At 47.0% G+C, this 12187-nt stretch overlaps 1 protein-coding gene across 1 annotated transcript; it reads left to right on the forward strand.

Moving 5' to 3' along the window:
• Positions 1-3253: 3253 nt before the first annotated feature.
• LOC126544603 (5'-3' exonuclease PLD3-like) lies at positions 3254-11108 on the forward strand. Its single transcript, XM_050192027.3, has 5 exons — positions 3254-4278; positions 5994-6133; positions 7211-7370; positions 8321-8423; positions 10930-11108. Exons 1-5 carry the CDS (start codon positions 4099-4101, stop codon positions 11100-11102), a joined length of 756 nt encoding a protein of 251 aa, XP_050047984.2. The 5' UTR covers positions 3254-4098; the 3' UTR covers positions 11103-11108.
• The last annotated feature ends 1079 nt before the right edge of the window (positions 11109-12187 follow it).

Below are 12187 nucleotides of genomic sequence, written 5' to 3' on the forward strand. Positions count from 1 at the left end.
GTTTGCCAGGAAAGCGGAAAGCACAGCAAGTTTACCACTGTAATCTGCTCAAACCCTATAAGCAACGGGAAGCAGTGGTGTGCATGATGGTAAACGTGCCCGAAGAGCTTCCGGTCGAGCTTCCGGGACTAGGCTCAGTGACAAACAGGAAAGACGCCGATCAAGTCATTAGTGACTTAATAAGTAAAGCATCGCTGTCGCCTGAGCAGAAAACAGAACTACACCAGCTCTTACAAGAGTTTCAAGGTCTGTTCTCTGAGAGGCCTGGTAGGACTTCTGTCCTTACTCATGACATAGAACTTACCTCCCCAGAGCCAGTACGATCCAAGGCGTACCGGGTGTCACCCCGCCAGAGCGATATTATGGAGGCTGAGGTAAAGAAAATGCTACAGCTCGGTGTTATTGAAGCGGGTGAGAGTGATTATACCTCCCCTTTGATTTTAGTTGAGGTACCGGGCAAGGAACCTCGTCCTTGCGTCGACTACCGCAGGCTTAATTCCATCACTAAGGATCAAATTTATCCGATCCCTAACATCGAGGAGCGCCTTGAGAGAGTGAGTAGCGCTCAGTTTATTTCCACCCTAGATCTTGTCAGGGGTTATTGGCAGGTTCCACTTACAGAAGAGGCTAGTAGGTATGCGGCGTTCATTTCACCAATGGGGACATTCCGTCCTAAAGTTTTGAGTTTTGGTTTGAAGAACGCGCCATACTGCTTTTCAAGCCTCATGGATAAAGTGTTGCGGGGACAGCAAGAATTCGCTTTACCGTATCTAGACGACGTAGCGATATTCTCCGCATCCTGGCCTGAACATATGGCGCACTTGCGGGCAGTGCTAACCCGCCTGCGCGATGCGGGCTTGACAGTCAAGGCTCCCAAGTGCCAGTTAGCACAGGCCGAGGTTGTCTACCTCGGACACGTGATTGGTCGGGGTCGTCGCCGCCCCTCTGAAATAAAAGTGGCCGCTGTGCGAGACTTCCCGCAACCGCGCACGAAGACCGATATTCGGTCGTTCTTAGGTGTCGCCGGCTACTATCAGAGGTACATCCCCAGGTACTCTGATATCGCGGCTCCCCTAACGGATGCTCTAAGAAAGACAGAGCCGCAAACAGTCGTCTGGGATGAGACGAAGGAAAGAGCTTTTAGCGCCCTAAAGAGCGCCCTAACAAGCCAGCCTGTGCTACGATCGCCCGACTACACAAAAGGGTTCGTTGTTCAGTGTGATGCTAGTGAGCGAGGCATGGGCGTTGTACTGTGCCAACGGGAAAATGGAGAAGTAGAACACCCCGTCCTGTATGCTAGTCGTAAGCTGACGAGTCGTGAGCAGGCGTATAGCGCCACCGAGAAAGAGTGTGCGTGTATCGTGTGGGCCGTTCAGAAATTGTCATGTTACCTAGCTGGCTCGAGGTTTATCATTGAAACGGATCACTGCCCTCTCCAATGGCTGCAGACCATCTCTCCCAAAAATGGCCGCCTCCTGCGCTGGAGCCTCGCTTTGCAACAATATTCCTTTGAGGTGCGTTACAAAAAGGGGAGTCTCAACGGTAACGCCGATGGCTTAAGTCGAAGCCCCTAACGTGGGAATCAGCCTCAAAATTGCTTGTTACTGATGTTTTTCTTCCTGAGGCAGGATTTTTAACCTATTGCTTTTGTGTAGTGTTTCAAAGTGATGATGTGCTTTTTAGTGCAATTTTTTCCGATTTGTGGACGCGTTCTGAGTGCTGCTAAACTACTGTAAGGAACTAGGCAGCAGTATAAAAGGGGGAAGAGCCTGGCAGGGCTTAGTGAGGGTTGTGCCGTGCTTGCTGACTGAGCGGTTGACTTCTGGCGTGGTTCTAACGCTTGCCGGAAACGAGAACAAAAATGTCAACTCTCCCGAAGTCACTTTGCAGTGTCCTGTGTGCACCTGAACGTGAGAACGAGGCCTTCTCTGTGCGCTGCGCTCAAGAACGCCCAACTTCGGTTATGAGCATCATCGAGCGACATCCCTCCGGACAGCGGATGCAGTCCCCTGACCTTCGGGATCTCCTTCCCCCGGCGGGGCGGTCTGTTACGTTTCGCCTACAACGCGCGGTAATGCCGGCGCGGATGCAACGGACGCCGGGGCTTTGTTCAAAGCGGCGGACATTTTGGCCCGTCCGACGCCGCCGCAGCGCCTACCCGCCAAGCGTGTCCAGGCGTGTTTCAGTGCCACGTGTCTTCGTGTGTGTGTGTGTGTGTGTGCCCACGCTTGTCAAAGCGCGGCATCAGGGGAGCGGAGCTCCCCAAGTGAAGGTTGGCGATGCGTCACTACACTCGGTTCAGCAGGTCTCTCGGCTCGACAGTTCGCGCCGTCGTGGGGTCATGCTCCGCCGTCCCGTGACCTTCATCCCGTGACCTTCATCCCGTGACCTTCTCTTTTGGACCGCGACGCCGAGGGTATAAGAGCAGCTGCCCCCGGACGCCAGAAGAGAGGCTCCGATTTGTACTGTTGAGTTACGTGCTCTCCCGTCTCTCCACTTCGGTCGACCTGACCGGCCGCTCTTTTGCTATGTTAGAATAAACAAGTTGTTCTGTTACCAGTCTTCTCATGCTTTGCCGGGACCTTCGGATGCTTCCAGTGCCCCAGGCCGCCAGGCCAACGCTACCCTTGGGGCTTGCGACCCATTCGCAATAACGGGCGCCAGCACCGAGTCCCCAACAACTCGTGCCAGCGGTGCGATTACAACACCCACTACGTGGGAGTCGGATACTCTACCACTGAGCCACGTCAGCACTTTTTTTCTTTATTGCATGGAGACAAAAGTGAAGATGTATTACAGAGCGGAGACAGCTACATGCTCGAAACTCGGGCAAACATACACATGCGTCCAACAAGTGCACCCAATCAAGCGGAAGTTCCTGCGCAGCGTACAGACTTCTCACATAAGTAGCACTTTCGCGAAAGAAGGATTTTGTAGATCGCGGGCTTTCGACACGGCGATCGCACAGTCTACATCTCCATAGGCTGTATAAACCAAGTGCTATGAACACGTCATAGAGAGGACCGTCCATAACCTTAAACGGCTGACACCTAATTGAATATGGAGGGATGTCAATGTCTTTTCTAAGCGTCCGTTGAAGAACGTCCCATTTCAAAGGAAATGACATTAATTCGTCCTTATTATCCTTAGCAACGTACCATGCCATTTGACACGCGATGTGACATGCGCGCCGCATAGCGTCGAAACGTACAACTTTTGATTGCAGTTCCGTTATATTCCACCAGGTGTCCAAACATGTAGCAGTTGCATATATCAGTTGCACGCTGCGTGTAGCTGGACCGGGTTAATTCAAGCAGGCTAGGTGGCTATTTGTCACCAGTCCGTTTCGAAAGGGGTGTCAGTAAACCTATTATCATCGTCACCAACAACAACGTACCCTGACACGGGTAAAAGGATGTGATATGTGCGCCAAGTAGTCTGGATACCTGTGTTTATTCTTCGGTACTGGTTATGGCATCTCCTCGCAAAGTACGAACCGTTGCTGAAGAAGTTAATCATGGAGCTACACGCGCTGCTGCAGCCAGGAAACATTGTGTTCAGCAGACAGACCACTGTGCAGAGAGCAGGACAAGCCTCAGCGCAAGTCGCAGCTTGCCGTGAACGCCGGGCGGACAGTTGAAGCCCTTCTCGTGAAAATTACGCGAAGAGACTTCGCCGCAAAGGCCCAGTGGTGCGCGATGCCGAAAATGGAGTTCCTATGGAGCCGCTCCTCCGGTTTACACTGTACTGTGCTGCTTGTACCACGCAGGCCTGATTTATTTTGTTATTGTTTTTTTTTTTGGTCAGTTTCTTTCTTTAAATCATGCGAAGGATTAATTGAAAAAGAAAGAACAGCGCGTGAAGAAAGTGACAAAAAGCCACACAGGGTGGGCGCTAGGTCAAGGTTAATTGCAATTAGAGAACTTCAGACGATGCCATCGAAGTACGGGGTTACAGGACAGCCGTTTATGTTTGGAAGCATTTCAACACGTTTCTCAGCAAAACCACGCTCAATTGCGTTCCTTTGAAATCGATTTCAACTCGCATTAGTTCCGTTTACCCACTTTTTGGTTGCAGGTGAAGGAGGTTGGTGTCCTTATGAAGAACTGCAGGCGTATCGTCAACGATCTCGAGAAAATTTTCGAAGTCTATTGGGAAACGTCAGTTGAGAATGCCACGCTTCCTATTAAGTGGACCGCCAATCTCAGGACATCTATCAACAGCTCAAGCCCTGCACATTTGGACCTCAATGGCACCGGTACACTCACATACATATCGGTAAGTTGCGTTATGCTGCAGTGTGAAAATATTAGGAAAAGCACAGCCCAAAGAACCATAGTAATTACTTCTTCAATAAGATGTCACCTTTTTCAAATGTTAGATGTGCCATTTAGCATGTCACAGAGACTCTAGCTGAACCATGCAGTCTGTCTTCTGTAGAACTTAAAGAACTCAAGCTGTGTGCATATTTCGAATAGTTGCAAGAATTATTATTGAAGACAGAGTTTTTGTTTAATTTTGTCAGTAAAGCATATTAGGCTACCCGTGTACGTAATAGCCTTCCAGAATAGTGGTATGTAGGCTATGTGTACGTGACGAGCACAGAGAAGCAGCCCAAAGAGCGCCATCTTGTGACAGTGAGTCTAACAAGGACGTATAGAGCACGGTCTCCGAAACCAGGCATCGCACGCAAACTAACTCGAAGGTCGACCATAGTACTATAACTGCGATTGCCGGCCTGGATCTGTCAACCTGCTGCAGCAAAAGCGTTGAAAGCGCCTCAGTCCTTTTCGTAAAGATGTCTTTTATCTCTTTTCTTCAGCCAGGAACGCTTACTTAAAAAATATTTGTAACGTGTTGCTCTAAATAAAACGCTACAATATGTCTTATCGGCGCTGCTGCTGTAGCCGGCGTCCACGGAGTTCCCGTATTCTATTAGCTGATTATAATAGTGCAGGGTAAAGTTAAAATTATCTAGCCCTACAGAGCACTGACTTAAGAACCCGCCAACAAAGCGTTCGGGTCATGTGACTTGCGGAATTTAACACTTGCTCTTCTTCAGGAAACAATGATTAAGATTTCGTTCCGTGCAATATATAAGCATGGGACGTTACGATTGCACCTCCTTGGTGGCGTACGCTATGTCGTACTTCATTGAAGTTCGTGAAGTGCTAAACAAAAGCACCATGCATTGGGGCCTGTCAATAATGTTCCCCAGAAATGCACCATCAGGACTTTAGAGATTAGCTTCAAAAGTTAAATATTTTTCTTTTCTGTTTTGTTAATGATAACAAGGACAGAGCGCTGGGGCATCCGTCTTTCCACGTCAAAATATTCAAAACATTAAACACAATATCGCGGGCCCGCTAATCACTAAATCTTGTAATTTTATGCATTTTCAAACGTCGGAGTGTTGTCACGTTGCTGGAGTTCAACTTCCCTGGTCATGTGCACGTTATTCACGCACTACGCTTATCTTGTACTCCTCGCACACTGAGTTCCTATTCTATCCCAATGAAAGCTGCTTTGCAGACGTACATGTTGAGATTTCAGGCAAGAGGTCCTACTTCATATTCCCGTATCTGCTCATACATGGCAGCAAGCGCTCACAAAATGCTCGAATCTAAACCACACTAGGGCAATTGTTAACACTCTTTTCTTTCTCTCTGTAATCCCTTTTGTCCAATGCGAAACAGCAGCTCAGAACTTTGATGCACGCCAACATCTCGGCGTTTTTTTTTCCATAATAAAAGTGTCTGTCTTTCATGCTTGACAATCGGCTGTGCGTTTACTTTGTTTTCATTTCAACTGGGACAGTTGTCATTACGAGTATTGGCAAGCCTTTAGGAGACCAGTCCCTAACGCAACTACTGGTGAAATTACAGCTGCAGCAATTATTGTCAATGAGTTTTTTGCTTAGCGATGAACATGAGTTAGATTTGTTATTCCTTGGTTTTGCCCGGCATCAAAGGTTGAGAATTTTTACTTCACAGAGCGCTCCTCCATACTTCACGGCTCCCGGTAGGACAGAGGACATTGACGCCATCGTTGACACCATCAGCAAAGCAAAGCAATTTGTCTACGTCGCGGTTATGAACTACCTACCCATAGATTATTACTCTAAACCTAAAAGGTAAGCCATCTTCAAGCGGCATGAGTGCAGCTGTGCCTCCCATTGATAAGAATAATAAGAGAGAGATAAATAGAAATAGTCCAAAACTAAACATGCTAGCCGAGCTAAATTATGGGGTTTTACGTGCCAAAACCACTTTCTGATTATGAGGCACGCCGCAGTGGAGGACTCCGGAAATTTCGACCACCTGGGGTTCTTTAACGTGCACCTAAATCTAAGTACACGGGTGTTTTCGCATTTCGCCCCCATCGGAATTCGGCCGCCGCGGCCGGGATTCGATCCCACAACCTCGTGCTCAGCAGCCCAACACCATAGCCACTGAGCAACCACGGCAGGTATGTTAGCCCAGCTATTGTCAGACACGAAGTGTCTGCGTTCACAAGAAGATGGAATAAACACAGGAGGTGGAGAATCAGAAGGGTTTGGGTGCGAGCTAGTTAGTACGGATCATTCATATTTAAGACAGCGCCAAAAAACAAGGACAAGGGAGGACACAGAACGAGCGCTAACTGCCAACAGCAAATTTATTGGAGCCTGCGCAAATATATACAATTCACAACGGGCATAAAGAGAGTGAAAGAAGAAGGGGAAGGCCGGTCATCGTCGGTCAACTCCTGCTGCGCATACGTCAATAAAATTATACAATGTAAAGTAACCATAACATGGTGGACACAGGCCAAACTGATTAACTTCTAAGGAACTTAAGTTCTTTATCACAAAGTGCTATTTAAAAAAATAATTATGGGGTTTGACGTGCCAAAACCACTTTCTGATGATGAGGCACGCCGTAGTGCGGGACTCCGGAAATTTAGACCACCTGGGGTTGTTTAACGTGCACCTAAAACTAAGTACACGGGACAAAGTGCTATGGAATGGGAAATAACACAGGTTGCTCCTAACTGACACATTTAAAATGCGTCAAAGGTTTTTCTGGCCATCTGATTGCTGTACCTTTTATTGCTTTTACGTTGCCTATCTTACCGTGTTTCTACATTAAATAACTAAAACAATTCCGATATTGTAATAATTAAAGCCATCTTTTACAACCTATGACCAGTGCATATTCTACACTTCCAGGTACTGGTCAGTAATCGACGATGCCCTGAGACGCGCCGCAATCGAAAATGGAGTCCGCGTCCGTCTCCTTGTGTCGAAATGGAATAAGACAAAACCACTGACCTGGAACTTCGTGGAGTCGCTTGCATCACTGAATTCCAGTGGTATCTCCATCGAAGTCGTAAGAATCAACTTTCTCTCTTTCTTCTGCTCGTCCTCTCTTTCTTTCTGTCCTTCTTTTATTTTTTCTTGTTACGCGTATAAGGGAGGCGTGAAACTGTAACTGCACGGAGAGAAACTCCGCGCATTATGGGCGTTGTTGTGCCTCCCAGCGCCGGCGCGTTCATGTGGACTACGCGATGAAGCTTCTCGTGTGTCCAAAATGCTTATCACGTCGTATATGCCTCTTTTGGCAATAACACTGGAATAGAAAATGGCGCAACTGACGTCACGAAGCTGCGGTGGTGGCAGCCGTCGCTTCCAACGCAGGTAAAAAATCACAATCACATCCGGCGGGGCTTTTAAGGGAAGCAATATTACTAGTACACGGGGCAAAGTTTTCAAACGTAACATGGCCGATATTTGTTCTAAAGAGAAAGCAGCACAGCGTCTCTTTTTTGCAGGGCAAGCGCAACGAGTCGCAATGCTCTTCTGTTAACGTACATTAGTAAACAAAAATGTATGGACAAATTGTGGAGTTTAGTCGAAAGTTCGCAGTGCTTAGTTAGGACTACAGTCCTCCCTTTGAATTACATTAATAGGTGGGGAGCAAAATCATCAGGATGGCAAAATGACTTGTCCGTGGCTTGGTGGAGTCCAAATAGCTCGTCATTTTAGCCGGTATTACAATTCTCGCAGAAGCAAACGAACGCGCCGACGCCGAGTCGCCAACTTTCGTCGAGTTGGTACGCCGCGAAACACTTCGCAAATGCCTTCCATGCGGTAAGCGCTCAAGAAAGAACACCGTCAGTGCTTTGCTTATCTGCGTCCCCACGTTTGCGTTCATTGTGCAAATGCTGAAACATATTCCGTCGGTTCCTTCCTCATCAACTTTGCGCTTCTGAAGGCAACCTGCAGGGGCAGCCTGCTCGCGGTGCTTTCATTAAGCTTTCGTTCATGTGTTTCTTTCAGAAAGCTATCGTGATTCCAGCCTTCACGGAAGAACAACGCAAAACTCCTTACGCCCGAGTGAATCACCAAAAGATGATGGTTACGGACACAACCGCTTACATCGGTAAGTCGCCAACCACTCTATGCGCCGAAACACAACCCAACGTTTAAACATAATTACTTTGGAGTTCACATGACTCTGACATTGCCTGGTGTATCAGGTAACAAACTGGCTGATGCCACGACCTGAGGAAGCTTCTGGGCTTCTCATTAGATGATCAAGCGGCTATGACGTACCAGCTCAGGAAACCTATGTTCAAATACTAAATAACCCATAATGCACACTCAGTTCAAGGCACCCTTGGATATTACCGACACTACTAGTGATGCTTCAAATACCTGGAACTGCGAAGGAATGCCACGTTTCTTCCATTGGCTTGAAGCAGCTCACCTCGCCCCATATATTTACATTATATTGTGGGTCTGTACAAGTATATACCGATGGTTCAGTCACACCTTTTACTACAACGGCAGCATTTGTTATCCCGCAACTTGGCATTACTCGGCGATTTCAATTAGACCACATATCTACATCTACGCTGCAGAACTGGTGGAAATACGGGAAGCTGTTCGTTTTATGATAACGCAGACACCTCATAAAAGGACGGTGTTCTTTAATGCCAAGACAGCGTTGCAGACGCTAAAATGCTTTTTAAAGAAAGGATCATACTACCTGTTCATGCTGGAACTCGCCGAACTTCATCAAAGTGCCAAGAGAGGCGGACACTTGATCGCTTTTCAATTGGTTCCTGGTCATTGTGGCGACTGGCAATGAACTCGCTGACAGGAAGGCACGGTCGGCATTCTTCTGCTCTAATGAAGTAAGGAGTGCCTACTCGCGAGCTGACACCAATTTAATGATCAAGGCACTCATGCATGACCTTAAGAAAGCATGCAGAGCCCAGGCCGACATCCACAGACGCCTACATATGATCGAACCAGAAGGTAAATTTTGTTTGCTCCCGAAGGTTGCGCGGAACAAAGCGTCATTACTACGCAGGATTCGGCTGGGCGTTACTCTCGCCCGCCGCTACGCACAGCTCATCAGCCAGTCGAACAGCCCTCAGTGCGAACAATGTCGTCCGCCTGAATATCTGGAACACATATTGTGCGATTGCCCAGCATTTATGCTGGAACGAAGTACGGTAGATAATTCCCTAGCCAACGTCGGCAGTCAACCACTGTCGCAGGAAGCTATTCTCGCCCCATGGCGAGACACTGCAACTTCAATGTGGACGACCTAAAGCGTCGTTGAAGTTTCTGCATCGCGCAAGGCTAGACGAGTGTCTCCATTAGGGCCACCGTCTGATGTACATAAGCAATCATCACTTCCCTTGCCATCGTCGTCCATCCCAGTTCTTTCGCTCCCCTTCCATGTTTTCCCAGTGCACAGTAGCACACTAGAGCGCACAAGCTCAGGTCAACCTACCAGTAATATCTATCTATCTATATCTAAGATATCCAGACCACTCTGAATACAAGATAATTAGTAATGCTAATGTTTCGAGCGGAACATTACCATTAAGAAATGCTTTGTGTTCGATGTTGGTCTTCAACTTTCCTCCTCGTCCCCATCAGACGGGATATTGTCACGCTCTTGTTCTTACATTGCATGGAATTGGCAAAAATGCTCACTTGAAGCGCAGTATATGTATATCTGTGCATGTAAAATGTTTTGCCATTTAATTCAGCAGGCCCAGGTAGAAGGCCTGCCATAACTTGGGCTCCCGGATAAGGTAAACCTTCTGCCTACAAAATGTAGTTCCATTTATCTTCTGTAACTGGAGTACTGCTACAGACAACCACTTTCCCGAACCACGTTTTTGATGGTATGATCTGCATACCAGATACCCTCAGCAATTACGAAGGAATATTTTTGCTTCTTTCTTCGCAATCCTTTCCGCCATTAATTACATTGCGCGTTTGCTTTCACTGCGGGAATAAGCTCGTTTTGTGAAAGAAGAGCTGTCTAAATGACAGCAATGGGTAGGTATTTAGTGTCTGTAATATTATGGGGACTCAATAAGATATACACTAAGCGTCATCTTACTGCCTGACCTAATGTCATTGTTTTTCGATGTTGTCTCCAGTGCTTTAGAATAGAAATTATATAACTTTTTACACATTTATCAACTGTTTATCATAATTCATGACTAACGCGACTACAAAGCACACTACCGCAAACACATTCAGAACCCCCCCCCCCCCTTGATACGTATGAGCCACACTCCACGGCTTTCACAGCTCTCGTCACATAGCAATAATATCTCTCCTAACAAGCTTTGATATGTAAATGCAGCCCTGTCTTATTACCCTTCCTAAAGAGGGTCTGCTAGAAGAGATAAAAAAGTGGAAACTACGACTTCATTGAAAAGAACTACACTGAAAAGCAACACGTTCTTCTGCGTAATGAACGTGAAAGTTAACTGAGTAGTAAAATACCGAACACAGTTATTGCATTCTAAATGTTAATTTGAAAAGCAATCGCGATGCAAATCACTGCATGCCAGTTAGCGTTCTTTTTTCATTTTCTGCACTACTGATTTCCGGTTTCCTCTGGCTGCATACAGGAACATCGAACTGGGAGCCGAACTACTTCATCGAGACGACAGGAGTGGGGTTGGTGATAAACCAGAATTCAAGTGAATCCATCAGAGGGGAGTTGAAGGCAATTTTCGAACGTGATTGGAACTCCAATTTCACTTACTACGTCAGACCTGGCAATAAAAGAAAACGCTCCTGACTCCTACATCTCATTGTAACTTTTTACTACTTGCTTGAACTGCACCGAAGTCGGCCGCTAAGCGCACTGTCTCTCCAGCTCCCCATTTTGCTAAATGGATGCTTACAGAACACATTCCTTAGCTTTCCTTCTTCTTTCCCCACCTCCTCCTTCTCCTCCTGCAATAAGGAGCGTCTGCAACTGGCACTTGCCTAATCCCAACAATCCACTTTTTCTGCTGCCCCTTGCCCCTTTGTAGTGGCTACGGAAGAGGACTCTGGCTGTGAGAGAGGAGGTTTCCATAATTGAGAGGTGCGTAGTTCCCTGTAGACGATCACCACCCCTCCCTACCTCTCTCGTCCTTCTTTTTCTTCCCCTTCTCCCCTTTTCCTACGTAGAGTAACAGGTTTGAGTCGAAATTATTCCATCTGAATACTCTGATTTCCTACATATAACTGTTCTCGCTCTCTTTCCAAAAAACCAATTCCGCTGTGACATACTATTACTCATGAAGCAGCGTAGAGCCTTCCATCTCTAGTTTGAATTTCGGGCTGGTGCATGGGTGTGCGCGCCCAGGAAAGCGAATATGTAATGTGCTAGCTACTGAATTCACCAGACAGAAGATTATATTCGTGCCGCTATTGTAGAAATAATAAATTATCTTTATTTGCGTGGCCGAGTTTCGGAATGGGTTACCCCGCAGAATGCGATGCCACACAAATGCTTCCCTAAAGCACATCCGAAAATAAATCAAAACTGTCGAACACACGATGTTTCTGGAGCCATCGTTGCAGTTGTTGTTCGCTTCACGACTGTCTACAGTTTATCACTTCTCATTTCCAATTTTCCGGGAAAACTGAATCCGCTGGAGTAACAAGGCCACGTACCAATGTCTGGCAATGCATACAAGATTCTTTTTCGTTTTCGTTAGCTATACTTCTTTGAAGGATCAGTGAAACCTACCTCTCCCATGTCATCACTATCGCAAATAAACGTGCACCCTCCCCGTCTGGAGCATTTTTACTTCCCGCTCTCTACTCTTCGCGTCAGGTTGTTGTCTGTTTCCAGTAAGGGTGGGTGAGCAAGATATATGAGCGCTTTCAAGG

This window comes from Dermacentor andersoni, chromosome 10 (assembly GCF_023375885.2).
Source record: "Dermacentor andersoni chromosome 10, qqDerAnde1_hic_scaffold, whole genome shotgun sequence".
NCBI classification, from domain to species: domain Eukaryota; kingdom Metazoa; phylum Arthropoda; class Arachnida; order Ixodida; family Ixodidae; genus Dermacentor; species Dermacentor andersoni.